We start from the raw sequence: 18,454 nt of genomic DNA, 5'->3' as shown, positions 1-18,454 counted from the left end.
ATAAGAATGAGACAGAGTATGAATGCCAATACAATTTGCTTCTCAGCACATTTGTATTAAAAGGGTAAAAGTGTACCTTGATATGGTGTTAGAAATGGGTTGTGAATTTGAAAACACCCTCGTTTTCTTAGGTTTCTGGGAGCTTATGTGGAATTTGGGATGCTTGGGACACCAGGGCTATTGGTCCTGATCCTACACAACCTCTGTTATTTCACTCTGCCATGGAAATACCGTATTTTCCTATCAGTCATGATCATGTGAGCTAAGAGAAAAGTGTCATATAATGCCAGTGGTGTTTGTTATTGTTGTTGCTGTTGTTAGGTGCTGTCAAGTTGAGTACAACTCATATCCATTCTGCCCTGTGTCATCCTCACAGTCTTGGATATCTTCTTGTTGTTGCTAGGTGCCCTTTAATACAACCCATAGCAATCCAAAAACAGCAGATGTGAACCATGTCCTGTCCTGTGCCGTCCTCACACTTCCTGACACACTAGAGCACATTGCCGAGTCACTGTGTCAGTCCATCTGGCTGAGGGTCTTCCTCTCACTTGCTGTTCCTTCACCTCTCCAAGCACGATGGCCCTCTCCAATGAATAGCCTTTCCTAGCATCATAGCCCCAAGTGTGTGAGATGAAGTTTTATCATCAGTACTTCTTAAAGGTAAACATGCCAATCAATGGTAGGGGCAAAAAAAATAATAATAAAAAACAAAACACTAAAAAAAACCCCCAAACCAAAACAACCCCCCCAAAACAAAACTAAAAATTTGAATATTTACAAGATAAAAATCACATTTAAAGAAACCTTAAAATTTTGAAAACTAGTTGAGTTTTTATGTAATTATAGCTTATAATATTTTAGAAATTACTTAAGTGCTATGAATTCTTCTAAGGGTTTTGAATATATTATCTCACTCAATACTCTGAATCTCCCACCTATATGGGAATCCCAAGTTTTCTCTCTATAAAATGAAGAAACAGGGACAGAGAGACAGTGAATAGTTTTTCCTGGAACAAAACTGAGACTTGAACCCAGACAAGCTTCCCTAGAAATCTTATATTAAACATTGCTTTTCTGTCTTCTAATTTTGTTTCTTTCTGAAATTTAATATCTTACCTAGCTTGTGCTAAAATTACAAAATTATAATTATTTTTAATTGTGTTAAATAATTATTCACCCATCTGCCACGCTCTTCAATTTAAACAAAACTTAGAGGCTTCTACCTTGGAGTCCATGACTTAAAGTCTTCCTGTAATTCATTCTTAGGACTTTCTTTCACACTATGCCCTATAGGTTGGGATGGGAAAACCTCACCAAAGCTTTCTCCCCTCCCCTAGTGGCTGATTAACTCTTTAGCTTTTCCCTCTCAAAGAATACTTTTCTTATGCAAGTAACACTTGAGATTTGATTTTTTGTAGGTAATACCTTAGTCTCTCAGTCAGTCTCATGCGTTGAGGTGGAACTGGCTCATAGTTGACCCTCCAGCAGGTTTTCCTAGTCTATAAATTACATGGGAGAAGATTGTGTTTTCCTCCTGGGGAGCAGCTGGTGGATTCAAACCACCTGCCTTTGGGTTGGCAGCGCAACTTCTTATGCACTAGATCGCCAGCGCTTCCTAGGTATCATTGCCTCATTACTAGCAATTTTTAATCCAAGAGTTAGCTTCTTCATTTCTGGAAAGAAAAATAAATTGAAGACTTAAAAAAAAACACCCCAACAACAATACAAAACCTCAACCCCAAACTCCCCAAACAAACCCAGTTTCCTCTGAGTCACTGTCAATTCATAGCAACCCCATGTGTTTTAGTTTTCTGTGATTCTCATCTTTCAGACGTTTTAAAAAAAGTCCTCAGTCCTCAGGTTTTTCTTTCAAGACATGTCCCAGTGGATTCACACCACTTCCAGTTAGTAGCCATGTCTTTCCCACCCAGAGAATCCTAATTTGAATCCACTATTACAATAATCTCTGATGGCCTAGTGGTAAGAACCTGTGCTGCCATTCTCAAAGGCATGTGGTTCAAATCCAGCACCTGCTCTGTGGAAGAAGGATAAGCAGTCTCCTATTTGTATTTAACTGTCTCTGAAAGCCTGCTGGAAGCTCTGACTTGGTGGTACACAACAACAACAAACAACTACCACTATCTTCATTACTTTTCCATTTAACTATGTGGAGACAGTATTGACAAGCAGGCTTTACAGTCAGCCAAGAAATGGGCTCAGGATCCAACTGTGCCACTTATTCAGTGCCTGTCCTGTGATAAGCTACTTAATTTTCCAAGACTTCCAACAGCCTCATTGTAAATTGGAACCAATAGCACCTGTATCACACAATTGACAGAAGAATTCAATTCATTAAAATGTGAAAAACTCAACTACTTAGCACTTAAGAGTGTGGTGGCTAAGTAATAATTTATATTTTTTTAAAAGGTGGAACCATGGAACCAATGTATTTTTAAAATATCAGAAGTATCCTTCCTTGGAGAATTATATTTAGATAAGGAAGTGATTATAAAAATACGGCAGGTGAGGGAGAGACATGGGGAGGAAGATGAGAGAGGATTTGGGCAAGATGAAAGTTATATATCCATCTTCTAAAGACATAGTCTTTACACCTTTTGAGCAAAATATGAAATGAGACAGGTGAGACTGGACAAAGAAAGACTCGGCAGTATGGTTCTAAATTGAGTGTGTTAATCAGATTAGATTTCATTTGGCATATCCTGCTGTTTACTTGGACAGTGATGTCTGCATAAGGTACTATTTATTATTTTTATTCCTTGACATTCTGATTAGCTCATCAGCAATCAGTCCCTATTCACAGCTCTTCAATTGCTTTTATTAAACAGCACACCCCTCCTCTCTCAGTCAGCAAATTATCCCAGTTTGGAGAAGAACATTTCTTCAGAGTGTCTTTGCCCTAGGCCAGATGAAATCTGCTCATGCTGCTACAAGATTCAAAATGAATCACAAAAGTCTAAAGATAAATTTCAAATAGTGTATGGTATCTAGGGATTTTGAGGGTATGCCAGACATCTCTGGATTAACTTAGGCTTTTATGGTTTTAGAGGGAACCACTGAAGAATTGGCTGGATTGGATACAGTGACATGCCAACTAATTTTGCGAATATCTTCTTGGTTTGGGCTGTATAAACCCAGGATGCATGCTTTTCTTTGCTTTTATGTTTATGAATTAGAGCAAAACTCACATCCAGGTATAATTGTAGTGCAGATTATTATGAACCCAGTTAACACAATGGCATTATCCTCTTTTTAAGATTTCTGAGGATGGTCCATTATCTTTGGAAGAAGTTCAAGAACGAGTTTACACACGTTGATTTTTCTTTCTGTGTTTGATTTAATTGTGAACAGTTGTGTGTAAAACAAATATTTTTAATCTAGAGTTATATTTTCCCACCTTAACTTAGGAAATTGGTACTCACAGAAAAATAAATGCTTTTGTCTTTTTCTAATGAAAATCAAACTCTGAAGTACTAACTTTTTCTCCATGAGCATTCTGCACTTGTCAATATACAATAATTTCCTATACTGGAAGTTAGTCAGGTGGATCCATAATCTTGGACATACAATTAAAAGCAAATAGTTATTTCCATATTATTGAGATTTCTCCTTTAAAGTGTAGGGACTTGAATACTTAAGCAGGCACACCACCCATGGCATTGTTGCTTGTCTTTGGTGACATGCCTGGGGAGTAGAACTTGAAAATGAGATCTTTTTATTTTGTTTTAATCGACCTCAATAGTTTTCCTTAAAAACATTTGGTCAAACTAGAACTCTAGGTATAAAAATTATGTCTAAAAGCCTCTCATTGCCATAGAATAGGAACTGACTCATAACTGACCCTTCAACAGGTGTTTAGAGGTTGCAAATGGCTTATTGGATAATGAGTTTACTGCCAACTCAAAGGCAGGTAGGTGGTTTGAACCAGCCAACTGCTCCAAAGTAGAAAGAGGGCCATTCTTCTCCCATGGGATCTACAGCCTCTGAAAATTGACAAGAGAGTCAACAATGAGTTGATTCTGACTTAATGGCAATGAGCTTGAGTTCTGAGTCTGAGGCTCACACAGGAGATTGGATTGCCCATCTTTGCAGAGCCGGTGGTGGATTCAAACCACAAGACAGGCATATTCTCCCTCTGGATTAGCAGCCCGGCTCCAGACGACTAGGTAATCAGAACTTACTTACGTGCAGTCGATCAGAACCAACCCATAGTTGACCCTCAGTGGGGACTACCCATCCTTCTCCCAAGGAGCCGCTGGTGAATTCAAACTTTGTGCCTGTGGAATCGCAGTGCAGGTTTTTACTATGAGGCCACCAGAGCTCTCTGGGTATATGAATAGGAACTTTTTTAAAAAGTACACAATATAATGCTAGTTTTGAAAATAGTGTGATATCTGTGGGATATGTTTGAAACTCCTTTTTTGCTTCCTCTGTTTGGGGTTTTTTTAACAATTAAGGCACTAATCACATTTGTTTCTTGAATTCTGTAAAAACCAAGGAGGCTCCACTTCTACAGAGACAATGGTTACTGGTTCACTGGTCACACAGTGGCTTTAAATCATACACCAGTATTAGTAAGGTTCTAAAAGCCAGAGTGTAAGACAGAAATCCCATAGACTTAAAGTTATCCTGACAAATCGTGAAAATCACTTATAAAACACGATGTAAGTAGTTTTGCATATATAATTCTGAACAGTAGTTCTTATGCACAACATAGTCTGAGAACCACTATGCCAGAATAAAGGAACAAAGGGTACTCAAACCATTCTTTCTTTATGGTAACTATTCAGTTGGAAAAGTGGGGAATTCTAAAGAGTGCTTGCTTGTCTGCAGGATTTACTCTATTCTGCTTTAAGATTAAGCCTCTATAATCTTTAGATATGTTGATAGATTGGTTTGAGTTTGTAAAGACTAAACAATCATAATAGCATCTTGCATGGAACCTGGTTCTTTACAAAGTTGTAGAGACTTTGGCCACCTGCTTCCTGTCTTTCTGGGTTGGGATTTACACCTGTGCAACAGTGATTTGTGTATTCTTACAAGTTGGCTGCATTTGTGGGTCATGTAGGGGAGGGTGGATAACAGGTCTCAGGTTAGCCCTCCATGTGTAGCATGTAATGTGACTCAGCTGACTATCTTAGTTTCTCTCAAGCTGTAGTTTACTCTTTAGTTAACTGTTTTTGTGTCACTAGATGAAATTGTATATTCCCTCCCCCCCCCAATCAGGCTCTCTTGGAGTTGTCAATGTTTATTTTACAATTTTTTAAATGACATATTTTGAAGCAGGGGTGGCATCTACTTACTGAACAACATGCCTCTGGAAACTCTATGAACTTTGATAAATGACAATAGTTATAGAAAGGCTTCAGGTCTTTTGTTTATAGGGTCGCTATGAGTCGTGCTTGACTCGAGGGAATCAGCAACAAACAACATTGGGCATACCTGTAAGAATTCCTCTTGGTGCAGTGTTTAAACACTTGACATCTAAACTTAAGGTCATTGGTTTGTATCAGCCTTTTTCTGTAGGAGAAAGATGTGGCAAACTGCTTCCGTAAAGGTTTAGCCTGGAAACCCTGTAAGGCAGCTGTGCTCTGCCCTGTAGAGTCAATAAAAGTTGGAATAAACTTGAGAGCAGCAGTGGGTATGGTTTCAGATTTGGTATCAGTAGAAATTTTTACTTCCTTTTAGAATTGCTCAGGGGATTCTTTGGAGACCAGCAAGCAGGAGACCTCTGGGGTAGGGCATTTTCCCACAGCTGAATATTCACATTTAAATAATTTAGGAAATGTCTTTGCTATGTATGTTTCACCTAGATATTAAAGTGCACAATTTTTGTTATTAAGTGACTCAAGGCATGCTCGCCATAGTATGGGTAGTTTAGTAGGCTTACTTAAATTTGGAAGTATACAATTGAATATCAATTGTATTTTTTTTAAAAAAAAAAACAAAACAGCTTCTTTGCCTGGGTAGTAGAGTTTTTGGTTTCTGCTCTTTGGTCTTACTGAAATAATAGCCTAAGATTTTTGTCAGTTTTTAACAAGTTGGGCATTGAACTACATTCTTTCTCCCTTCCTCTCCAGTAATTTAGAAGGGAATTTAATATTTCTAACAATTTAGCTTAAGTTCATAAATTTACTGAAAATTCCATGTGAAAGAGGATTGCCATTACATCTCTGACTTTATTAGATGGAGCTCAACAATAAATATTCTATTTAACAGCAAATATTTGTCTTCCCGTGCCCTTATTTCTGATTCCTGATGTATTTTCCTTTGCATCCTTTCCCGTCTGCTTTCTCTTTTATGATAGTTCATCCATTCCCATTTTATCTTCGGTATCTTTCTTTGGCCATTTCTTTTCCTCAGTTTATGAAGAAAATAAGTCTCCCCTTGCTAAAAGAATCCTTCTCTCTGCCTTGCGGCTCCTCAGTACTTAGCATTTGATCTCTTTGTGCCTCTGTATTACTAATCTCCTTGAAAGGCTAATAATCTATATTTGCTTCCCCTGCGTCTTACAGTCTGGATTCTCCACTCACTGCTTTATTGGAACTTTGCTTTCAAAGAGTTATCAGTGACTTCTCAGTTTTCAAACCTAGCAGTGTTTTCTAACCTCGCCTCATCTCTGGCCTTTATGAACTATGCCAGATTGTGACACACACCCTCCTCTTTCTTCTGTTGTCTTCCTTTGCATGTCAGTCGTAGTGGTCCATCCTCCTCCTTTGCTCAGTCATACTCTACTTTTGCTATCGAAATGTGTCAGTAACACCTTTTATCGATTTTGCTGTTCCTCCTAATATTTTTGCATTATTTCTCGTGACATTTCAACTTCAGAAGGTAGGGCAATTTTATTTGGTTTGCTTATGAGACTATAAACTGGGAACTGACCTGGATGGATGGTCAAAGGAAGTAAAAATAGGGTGGTGATCCAAAGTTGTCAGAAAGTGATACCTAAATATCAACTCTGGTAGAGAAGAAGAAAAACTGGGAAAATAACTAGTAGATTCATAGTTTGGAAGGTGGAAGATGACATCATCATATCTAATAAATAAGTCAAAGTTAAAAATGTGTGTGTAGAAAAAAAAAATGTGTGTGTGTTCCAGGTCCCTTTTTTCATGGGATGGGATGTGTTACAAGGAATTACACTGAGCTTTGACTTTGGTAAATATTTCTCTTAGGGGTAAATGTTACATCTACACCTGAAAGACATTTCAGAGCTCTGTTTCCATCCTCTTCCTAGATGGTTTGACCTGGATACCAACCGACACGTAAAATTTAACCTATTTCATATGCATTAATTTTTTTCTCATAAAGTGACTCCTAGCCAGGGTTTTCCCTTGGCCTTCTGCCATTTAATGTGTGTATATGTGTTTGTGTGCACATGTGTTTCTCTGCATGAATTATTAAAATCCCCACAATCAGCACTTGATACCAGCATTCAGGAGATTATGAAATGTATTGCACTGGGAAAGTTTTCAAACAAGGGCCTCTCCAAATTATTGAAGAGCAGGGATGCTAGTTCGAGGAACTAAGGTACATCTGATTCAGGCCATGGTTTTTCCAATCACTTTTCTAGGCTTCTGAGAGCTGGACAGGGAATAGGATGACAGAAGAATTGATGACTTTGAACAGTGGTTTTGGAAAAGAGTACTGAGTATCCCCTGGACTGTCGAAAGAACAAACAGATAATGTCTTGGATTAAGGTGCAGCTAAAGTGCTCTTTGGAGGCAAAGATGATAAAACTTCATCTACTTTGGATATTGATGGAAAAGGGTATTTCTTGGAAAGGGACACCATCCTTAGTAAGGTAGAGGTTCAGAAAAAGAGAGGAAGACCCTCAACCAGGTGGATTGATACATGATTACAGCAGTGGGCTCACATGTGTCAGAGATTTTGAGGCTGTCACAAGAGAGGACAGAATTCAAATCTGTTGGTATTCATAGGGTCACTTATGAGTTGTACTCAACTTGATAGCACCTAACAGCAATAAATTCTAAACTTCTTGGGGGACAGGGAATAGTTCTTGTTTATCTTGTATTTCACCATGTTCATTGTGTAGACGTGCAACAAATATTACTGAATAGATTTAAGCAGCTTGCTGGGCTAGGCAGAATCTGATCCCAGTAAACCAGGAGATCTGTGATAGTCATTTGTAATCTGACATTAATTTCACTTTTTGACATTTGTTTTATTCTGAAAAGTTTTTTTATTAAGCTGTGCTGGTGGCATAAATGGAACAGTTAACTGGAAGACCAAACAGGCCAACAGTTTTGTTATCAGCAGGAAAGTGGCTGCTGGGAAGAAAGATGGTGAGTTTAGGTGGTAAAACTGTATTCCTGTTGGACTAATGTCTGCTTCCAGCAGCTTTTGCTTTTTTAGTAACTTTTTTGTGGGTTTGTTTTTGACAAATTAATTAAAAGTGTTTTTCTAATCTTCTAAAACTTCTGCTCCTCCTTGCTTTAATACATTATTTTCTAAGATTTTCCCCTTTTTCTTATAGTTTTGCCTTTTTAATCTATAAGTAATTTCTATGTTTTTAACCTGTTATTGCCATTTACCCAGTCACTTTTATCGTGTCACTTATAAAAATCATCACAGTGTGGCTACTATAACAGTTTATTTAAAATGTTAAGAAATGCCTTTAACATACATCAGTTGTCGAAAGCAATTGTATAGCCTTCGGGGAAAAAGTGGTCATGAAATGTTATGGCTAATTTTAGTTGCCTTTTTTGTTTTCAGACAAAACAGACATGTTTTGCCGTTGAATTATTACTTGGCAATTGTTTTCTATTGGAAAGAGGACATGACCCTTAAATGATTGATTATCCCTTTTAAATTTTTCTTCCTTATCTATAAATGCAAAAACACGTATGCTAAGACCTTGGAAATAATCTGGATTTTGAGGGAGGAAAAGATTTATTTAGCAGTCAAAATGTTAGTTGTTTTCTAAATATCTATTAAGTGAAGTTTTCCTTCTTATATTTGATTGTTGAATAATCTTCTTACCCTCTCCCTCAAACTATTGGCTGCTTGTGGTCTCAGGCATTAGTAGAATTGTTTCTAAAACTTTCTGACAAATAATGTGTCTGTGAAAACCAAAATAGCTTTATTTTTTTTAAAAAAAAACCCAATCAGTAACTATATATGGTAAAATGACATTACTGCCAGATAAAAAAATATCCCAAATATCAGTTTACCTTATTTTCTTCCTAAGTCCCAGAAGTTTCTGTCACCAGCTTCTTTTCTAGGAAGCACCAAATTATTCTTCAGCTAGATTCCCTATCTCCCAAATTTGTTTCATTGTAGGAAGAAAATTTGAAAATATAACCCACCCTGCTCTCTATGACACCTTCATCCTTAGTATGTTTTTTTAAGAATAAAAATTTACTTTTATCTGTAAGACGAGAGCTCTGGTCATCTTGTGGTTAGGAATTCCATTGTACTTCTGTTGTTATCTCTGAGGGACTTTGGAGCTGTTCTGAGGCCTGGTTCCACAAATAGTCTTCTGAACATAATTTTGTACTAATTGTAGTCATTCTTTCTCTTTTCTTCAGTGTCTTTCACTTTGATCCCTAGAACTCTCATTAGTTATGCTTCTCTAGTTCTGTTTGATTTGCTTTCTTATTCAAACCCAATATAGGCATCACTTAACGTTCTATTCTTAAATGTACTGTCCCAAGACTCATGTCAACTACAGCTCATAACAACTCTATGAACAGTAGATCTGATCTTTGTCTTGTCCTGTGCCATCTTCAAATCAATTGTTGAAGCCATTGTGTCATCCTGTCTTTTTTGAGGGTCATCTTTATTTGCTGGTGCTCTGCCTTTTCCACCATCATGTCTTTTCCCAAGGACTTCCCTACCCCCACCCCCATTTGCCCAAGGTATATGAGATGCAGTTTCCCCATCCTTGCCTCTAAGGACCACCCCAGTTGTACTTCTTCCAAGACAGATTTGCTCGTTCTTTTGGCAGTCCATGGAATATTCAGTATTGTTCCCCCAACACCACAGCTCAAAGGCACTGAGTTTTCTTCACTCCTCCTTATTCACTGTCCAACTTTCAGATGCATGTAAAGCAATTGAAAAATACATAGCATATTTTAAAATTTCCAAGAGGCATCTTTCTCTTCTAATTCCAAACATCATCTTCCTTGTGTACCTCAAACTGATTTTTTGGGATATGACAGATACTAAAGTTCTCAAAATAAAAATTAGTCTACTGAGGTAACCAATTTGGGGTACCACACAATTTAATCTTCCTCAGTCTCTCTTGAACTCATTCTTTAGATTATTCTCCTTTCTTGGTCTCCTCGTCCCATTAAAATCTTAACCTTTACAGTTCTAAATTATCAAAGTATGAAGAGAATAAATACATTTCATAAACTGTTTGAAGATAGTTTATTCACTCTCTTTATAATAATGATATTAGATAACAGCAGTAACTAGTGTAGGAAGATCATTTTAACGCATTGCTGCAAATGACGGATATAGAAGTCCTGCAGATTTTAATTAATAAAAAAGGAATATCATTCGTACAAAATGTACTAATGCATTTATTTGTTAATTATTCAGTAATATATTGAAAAAATGTGTTTCTGATCACGGTCGTCAATTTAAAAGTGTGTGGCAACGTGTTAAATGCTGTTTCACATTTCAAAAGGTGGAGTCCTTGGGACATTCTTAACCATGAATCATAGTTGTCTTTTGCAGTTTCTCCATAATAGAACAAAAGACTATGAGGCCATTTATATACTTGTAGCAATTATTTTTAGTATAATTTTCTGTTGCGCCTTATTTTATTCTTGACTCCTATGGTATGCTGTTATCATTACTGTAAATAGAATTCTGACAAATTTGAGTGTACTCATAGTTTAGTCATTTTGAATTCAGTTGTGTGGTTTAGAAATCATAAGACTGGACTTTTCAGGAAAACAACTTTCAGTAGATTTACTTTATGGGCCAATTCTGATTGGTGGCAAATGTTAGGAATTCTATGGGTAGGACAATGAAAGAAGCCTTGGTTGCTAACCAAAAGGTCAATAGTTGAAACCCACAAGCCACTCTGTGGAAGATCGATATACTTCTATAAAGATTACAGCCTCAGAGACCCTATGGGGCAGTTCTGTTGTGGGTTTCTGTGAGTTGGCATTCACTTGGCAGCAGTGAGTTTGGGTTGTTTTGAGTTTGGGAATACTGAGGCTAGTCCCAGCTTAGCAAACAATAGTGCTATGCTTTCATATTAGGGAACTATAGTTGCATGCCCAAATAGGATGACATCTAAAGGCCTCTTCAACTATAGCATTCTGTGAGACTAAGGTTATTGATCATCAATTAACAGTGGTTTGCAACCTCTTTCCAGCTGACATTTAAGAAATGGAGGAAGTAGAAATAAAGCCCTGCAATTAGTATTTAGAAAATCAAGACATGTAACTCCAGTTTAGGACAATTAAAGTGCTTTAGTTAGGGGTGAACGGGGAGATAGACTTCTTGCAGAACCAAGTAGTGGTTTCAGTACTAGCACATGTAAAGAAACGTAGTCGTTACTCTCTTAGAAAACTGTAGAAGAGGCAATCCAGAGCTGTTCTTATGATAAATCTACAGCCTAAGCAAGGTGAACTAATTACCTGAGACAAACAGAAAGAATAGCTGACCACCAGAAACTGAATGGCCTGCCATGAGTGCTTTGATATTGAGTAAACTCAAAGGTGAAGGGCAGATGGCTGAGAAAAGCTTTTGATTCAAAGCCAAGATTTATAACACTAAATTGATCAAATACAAAGTAAACCTTAATGAGAAAGGAAACAGGTCATGTACCTGGATATTGATGCCTCTTAATTTTTTCCCCCTGCAGTGATTATCTGGCTTAATAATTAAATTTCAGTTTGATTACAGAAATAACATGTTAAAAAATAAATGACAAAGGAAACCATGAATAAATACAGCAATATGTGAAAACCCTGAAATTAGTTTCCTAAATGAAGTGATAAAAAATTTGTTTCATTTTTCATAATCAAATCCAATTATTTGGTAGCAGCTTCTTGGAATGGTGTTATATACTTAACATTTTTTGGACATGAGAGTAAAATTAACAAAATTGAAATGAAAATTGACTTTTAATTTCTTATTTAATTTACTTTAATTTCTTATTTGTAAGTTACTTGTTAATTGTTTGTTATGGCATCTTTAGGCCGATTTAGTAATTGCTATTGAATCAGAATCAACTCAAAGACACATAAAAGCAACATAGGTAATTTATCATTGAATCAGTCGATCACTTTGTTATTTTCCACTTCTCATATTCCCCACATATCAAAATAGTTTTAGTCACGTTAATATGACAGGCCATGTTTACATAATACACAGGTTGTGTTAATATTTATTTTAGAATATATTCAATATAGAGTTTATACCATTGACACCTCAAGTAATGGCTCCATTCCAATTATGATAACATCACCTATTTCTGGTCAACGAAGAACCAGGAAATTTGCTCCCAAAATGCTTGAGGGCAGCCAAAATAAATGCTAGAAATGCAGGCTGCTGTGTTTTACATCTAACGAGAGCCAGGAGTGCATTGAAGGCGGCAGGTATTTGCACTTTCCATGCAATTCCACTTGCACGTTCCTCCACTTCATTTGGTAGTCTGGTTTCTCAGCCCACGGCCGATTAATAGCAGCAAATTAGGAGGGTTAGAGAAGCTACCATAGAAACCTTCTGATAGCAATGAGAAATGACAGCTGACAACTTGTCCGTAGAGGAGAAAACAGAAAATCTATAAAACACACAACCTTAAAAAGCATTGCAGACTGCAACCCGCTAAAGTGATCGGTAAATGACAAGGCACCCAAACAGTCCATAAGGGCAGCTGTCTCTGTATAATAGCGCAGAGTGCAGTAATTGATGTGCAAAATGATGACCTTAAACCGTCATGAAAAAAGGATCGACCACTGAGCACTTAGAAAACAGCTGGGAGTGCTTTGGTCCTTGGGGTTCCTGGTAAACTGAAATTTGCTACACTCTCTTCAGGCTTGAAAATCAGACAATTACGCTACAAATGGACTTTTAAAAACTATTAATTTGTTGATAAAGCATCTAAGAAAGACATGCACATAGTAGATGCCTGATAAAGGTCACCTGAACATGACTATCGACAACACTTGATGACTTCTCAAAGATTCTAGACTGAGGAAGATTGCTTTGCAATTTAAATCTAGCTGGGACTTGCAAGGTGTCACACTTTAGCAACTGTTTTGTCTCTACAGCCATGTACTTTTTCTTGATTCAGAGAAACGACTGATAGTGTGCTCTGGCTCATGTGTATGTTTGCGGAGGGAACTGCATGCCTTCCTATGCACAAGAATGTGCTATCAAGAATAATTAATGTACTAGCTGAGAGTTGATTTCCATAGCTTCATTAGCAATGCACCAATAGAATTCTTTAAAAATTTAAAAGATTTCTTTAAAAATATCTGCCAAATATACCCAAATTTGCTTTTGTTTTTAGATAATTGTAAATAAACACACAAACTCATACCCTTATATTTTTTATCTCCATAATGTTCTCAGAGAGAAACAAAAAACACCCCTCAAATAGACTATTAATAATACAGAGTATTGTTAAGTTAGTTTGAGATCTTATTTCATACTGCCACTGTCACATTCTGTTACACTTGTTCTTGGCTTTCTGCCATCACGTAATATCTAAACATTGAAATGGTCTATAGTTTTAGTATCTGATCATTAAAAAGTGCAGAGACTAGATTTCATGAACACAATTTTGATAGCACGGTGAAAAAAGACATTGGATTAGATCTATGTGGCTGTTGTTGTGTTGGGTCTTATTATACACACATACATGGTACGGTATGTTTTCTTCCCTACAGAATGTTTATGTGACTGCCTGTCTTCAGGAATTTTCAGACTTTGTGAATCTAAGTAAGCTGGCTATTTTGAAGATGCTACTTTTGATCCCCTGTGTCTTGGGCTTTTGATTTAATTGTTTTTCCCATTAATGGTGGCGGATTTATACAGATCTAGCCACACACAGGTTTCCAGTTTTGTTTGAGTCCAGTGGCATGTGTTTGCAGAGGTAACAGATTTGCAGCCATAAAAGACTGCAAAGCCGTGCGATACACAGAGAGGCCAGACCCAGTGACCTTAGATTAATTAGCATGGCATCATGCACACATTGATTTCCAAGATTATTAGATCTTATATTGTGGATAGTTGGCATGACGTTAAGTTTGATTTTCAAGAATTGCTGTAGGGGAAAAAAGTATGCTTGAAGCTGATAGTTTGTGGGTCGTACCTAGGGATGTACAAGTGCAACATGTGTTAACTGTTAGCAGCAGTCTTAGTGGGGGGGTTGGTGCTGACCACTCTGCAGCTCATGTCCAGAACAAGAACCTATAGCTTCTAATTCTATGTGTTGTTGTTTTTGAAAGGAAGCATAGGTACAAACACTGCCCAGTTAGTCTCTATGGAGGTGCCGTTGGCTCTGCTCTGCAAGTAACAAGTGGCAAAAAGTTAAAGTGCACCTCTTGAAAAATATTGCGTGGGTGCCCATAATTCAAACTGATGGTACAGAAAGGAAGGAGTATTTTCACAAACAAAACAGTGGCTTAGTCATTTTCCATTTCTAGATGGTGAATGTGTCATACATCTGTATCATGTTTTTCTCGAAGTGAATGGCATGCTACACTTAAAAGTGAAGCACACTTCACTGTGCAGTTGCCAAGGTAACTGTCCAGCAAGTATGCAGTTCAGTGCATTGTAGAAAGGCACTTGGGTACATACGGATAAAGAAATGTGCATGCCATCTGAAAGCCCACAAGAGCTTTGGTAGATAGTGGCTTATAGCTGTAGATCACAGAAATCTGTGTTTAATGGGAGTAGAGACTGAAATGTTCTATACTATGGTTAGGGATGAGAAGATATGAAATTGCAGGTACCCTTTTATTGTTCCATTTCAGACGCTGTTCAGGCTTATGTATAAAATAGAAGTAGCTGAATGCTATTTAATAGAAGCACTGTTGAAAGTTTTTGTTTTTTAAAAAGAAAAAAACAAAACCCAACCCAAATCCTAGCATTTAATTACTTTATAGAAGCAAAAGCTAAGGAGCACTCAGTAGTTTACAATGTAGATAAATGATAGTAAATTATAAAGTGCTACAGACAAGTGATAATTAACTGAAATTGCAAAAAACAAAATCTTCATTACATATGACATGTATTTAATCCGCAACCACGAGAGGATGACTTATTTACCTACATCAAGTTTATCTGTTCAGGAGATACTGAGGAAAGGATAAAATGTGCTATTCTCTTTTATGAGAAAGTCTTTTATGAGTGCTGAACAAATAGAAAGGATAAAAAGCACTGAACTTCAAGGTGTTTTCAATCTCTAGATGGAGAAATGTAATAAAATCTTAAGAGATCTATCTAGAGATTATTCAGTTTATTCTTCTGTTTAAGTGGTAGGGTTGCAATCCTGAGTTTAAACATCTTTTCTGAGAGGTTGAAATAACTTTGCATCAGGAGTTCAAAACTCCTTATAATATGACAGTTGCTGTCTTTACAGGCTTTTGCCTGTACCTTACATGTACCACAGGATCTGGCAAAATTGGTATGATTTTGTCTTGAAATCACTTCATAGTATCCTATGTTGTACTTCTATTTACGCCACTGAAATCTCTTGAATTTCAGAGTTTTGCTTCCTACATAACATTTTTGCCGGTGTTTTCTGCATTGGTTGCAACTCCTTATCATGTGTTTTTCCCCCCCACCAGTTATTACCAAACAGATAATACTGCTGGGATGCTATCTCGTTAAACCCCCCACTGTTACTGAGTCAATCTAAACTTTTAGTGACCTTGCACTGGCTTTCCCAAGCTGTATATCTTCCCAGCAGTAAACTGCAATGTGTTTTCATGCTAAGTAACCAGAGCTTCTTATTGCCGGTTTGTTAGTGGTACATTGGTCTCCTAACCAGATGGCATACTCAGGGAAAGTCAGGATTGAGTCTCCTTTATCTTCATATTCCTTGTCACATTTACCATTCAGGGCACATTGTGGAGTTTACCTCATTCTTAAAATTTTTGTGTGATTAACTATGTCATCTTTCTACAGGTAAGTTGTTCTTCTGTAGAAGCTGGGTATTTTCAATGCCATAGGAAGACTTCTTGTGAATACCAGTGTGAAAATGGGAGTCTTACTAAATACCTGAGTTAAATCTAACTTGCAGTTTCCTTCCTTCTATTACATAGCCTGTAAAGTTATGTTTTTAGAAGTAATGCTTTGAAGGCACAGAGCTACAAGCCAAATATTTTAGTTCAGTTCTCCTGTTTTTTCTGTCTTCCACAAAATTGCAAGGACAAATTTTTCACTGATTAAAGAAACATTTTATGGGAGTTCTTTTTTTCTTTCTTTTTTTTTTCTTCTAAAAAACTTAATGGCTTTTAGTAAGTTGTGAGTTGAAAGTAAGCAGCCTTGGAGTTTAAGGTTAATGACTGCATTTACAAATCCATCAATGACTAAGAGGAAGACCTAGCTTGATAAGCTTTATTTGTCTAAAAATTGCAGCAGTTAGCTCTTTAGAAAGATAGAAACCCAAAGGAGATTGTGGAGATAAGAATAATGGCAGTGATATGTTGGTGGGGTGATGGTACTCCAAGAAAAACAGTAGAGGAAACTTATCAAACCAATTGGACTCGTTTTATGTGCCTACACTAATATATCTTAAGTAACCAATAAATCATAAAATCTGCCCCATCTTAATATTAAAAAAATATTTGGACTAAGTTATATCTTTGTCATTGCTTATGTAGGATGTAGCATAATTTTGCATTGTTCAAAATGTCAAGATCAAGGAAAACAGAATAAATAATTTCTTGGGGAGATATGGGCTGGTAAAGGTATCCAGTATAGTTTTACAAGTTTATGTGAAAATTGCTTCATAAATTTTGGCAGTCTATATAGTCTAATACACTTGTTCTATGTACTTACATTTTTTAAAAAACAAACTAGCTGCAGCAATTATGTAATTGGTCAGTTCACATGATTTCTTTTGAAGGGGACACAATCATTTCAAGAAATCACAAAAATATGTGAATATATGTCTTTGCTATTTAATAACAACTTAAAATATTAAATGTACCTAATTTTGTGTATATAACATTTGAAAAACCCTGCAAGCATATCGAGTGGAGGATTTTGTTTTTAAAATCACTTACCTTTAAAATAAGCACTAATACCTTGTGTAGTACTTTCGTTTTCCCAGACATTCTGCTAGTGCAAGCTTATTAATAGCATAAGATGTGTTATCAAGTGCATGTTGCATTATATATCTACCTCTTTTCTTTGTTTACAGTGTACACTATTTTCTCCAAGGCGCACTCTGATCGTAATGTTTACCCATCTGCTGGAGTCCTTTTTGTTCATGTTTTGGAAAGAGAATATTTTAAGGGAGAATTTCCACCTTACCCAAAACCTGGTATGTGTTCTTTATTGGGAGGGGGGCGGTGAGGATTAGGAGGAAGACAGGAAAATAGTTAATTTACTACTTTTTCCCCTTTTATTCATTGTGCATAATCTAGAATAGTATATGAGCAAACATCAATAACATAGTTTTGAATGGCCTAGATAAGTGATAAATTGATAATTGTAGAACATTGTTCCTTTGAAATTAGGAATCTAATTATAGAAGGATAGAAATAATTTTTTTTTTAATTTGAAGAAAGCGTAGTTCTAGATTTTCACTCTTGAGTCCTACGTACCTGGAAAATAATTAGTTAGATAATTATGATTTTCTATAGTAAGACTCAAATTTTTCCATAGAAGTTTGAATTTTGGAAAATCACTTAGGTTGTAGAAGAGAATGAAATATATTAAAGAATTCTCAGAAAACTAAAAATAAGGGATCATTTTGCCTAACTTTGTCATAGGAAAATGGATAGTAACCTTTTTCCTACAATTAAGGAAATTGTTTATTTATTATCAATTGCCAATAAAGTGTCAAATGTCATTTTATGAATTGTTAAAAACTATTTTCTTATGACACATTTTGTTTTGTGAAACTATTTTGGTTAAACTTTTGAACAGCAAATAAAAAATTTGAAAAGGGAACATGTAATTAAGAGCCTTATTTCAGGAATCAGCTCTGGACTTAAGTTCTTCTTTTACTGTTTACTATGACCATGCAAAAAGTTACCTCTCTAATTTACATATTCCATCAATTTAATGAGATCTACTGATTATAGTAAGTATGTTACAGGAATCAAGTGATATGTGCCTATAAAATACTTAGCACAGGGCAAGTACATGCTAATAATGATATAGTTGTTATTCTTATGTATTACTAGTAAATGCTATTATTATGACAGTCATTTTGGCTTTATTAACAGTTGTTTTCATCCCATCTTCTAGTGTTTTAAAATTATATCAT

General features: G+C 36.3%; 1 protein-coding gene across 4 annotated transcripts in view; it reads left to right on the top strand.

The window, feature by feature from the left end:
• The window catches only part of SGCE (sarcoglycan, epsilon), a 91,665-nt gene that overhangs the window by 10,199 nt on the left and 63,012 nt on the right, over positions 1 to 18,454 (top strand). For 2 of the 4 annotated variants that reach the window (XM_006891478.1, XM_006891479.1), the window contains exon 2: positions 17,381 to 17,503. The exons of 1 other annotated variant lie outside the window; for it this stretch is intronic. In XM_006891478.1, the coding sequence (XP_006891540.1) occupies positions 17,381 to 17,503 (123 nt within the window). Of the gene's footprint in view, positions 1 to 8,213; positions 8,322 to 17,380; positions 17,504 to 18,454 lie in introns of all 4 variants that reach the window. One more of the 4 variants, XM_006891477.1, reaches the window with a different exon arrangement.

Source organism: Elephantulus edwardii, unplaced genomic scaffold (genome assembly GCF_000299155.1).
Source record: "Elephantulus edwardii isolate Elephantulus edwardi_28Jun2011 unplaced genomic scaffold, EleEdw1.0 scaffold00098, whole genome shotgun sequence".
NCBI classification, from domain to species: domain Eukaryota; kingdom Metazoa; phylum Chordata; class Mammalia; order Macroscelidea; family Macroscelididae; genus Elephantulus; species Elephantulus edwardii.
Note: the sequence above shows the minus strand (reverse complement) of the source record. Positions and strands in the feature narration are given on the sequence as shown.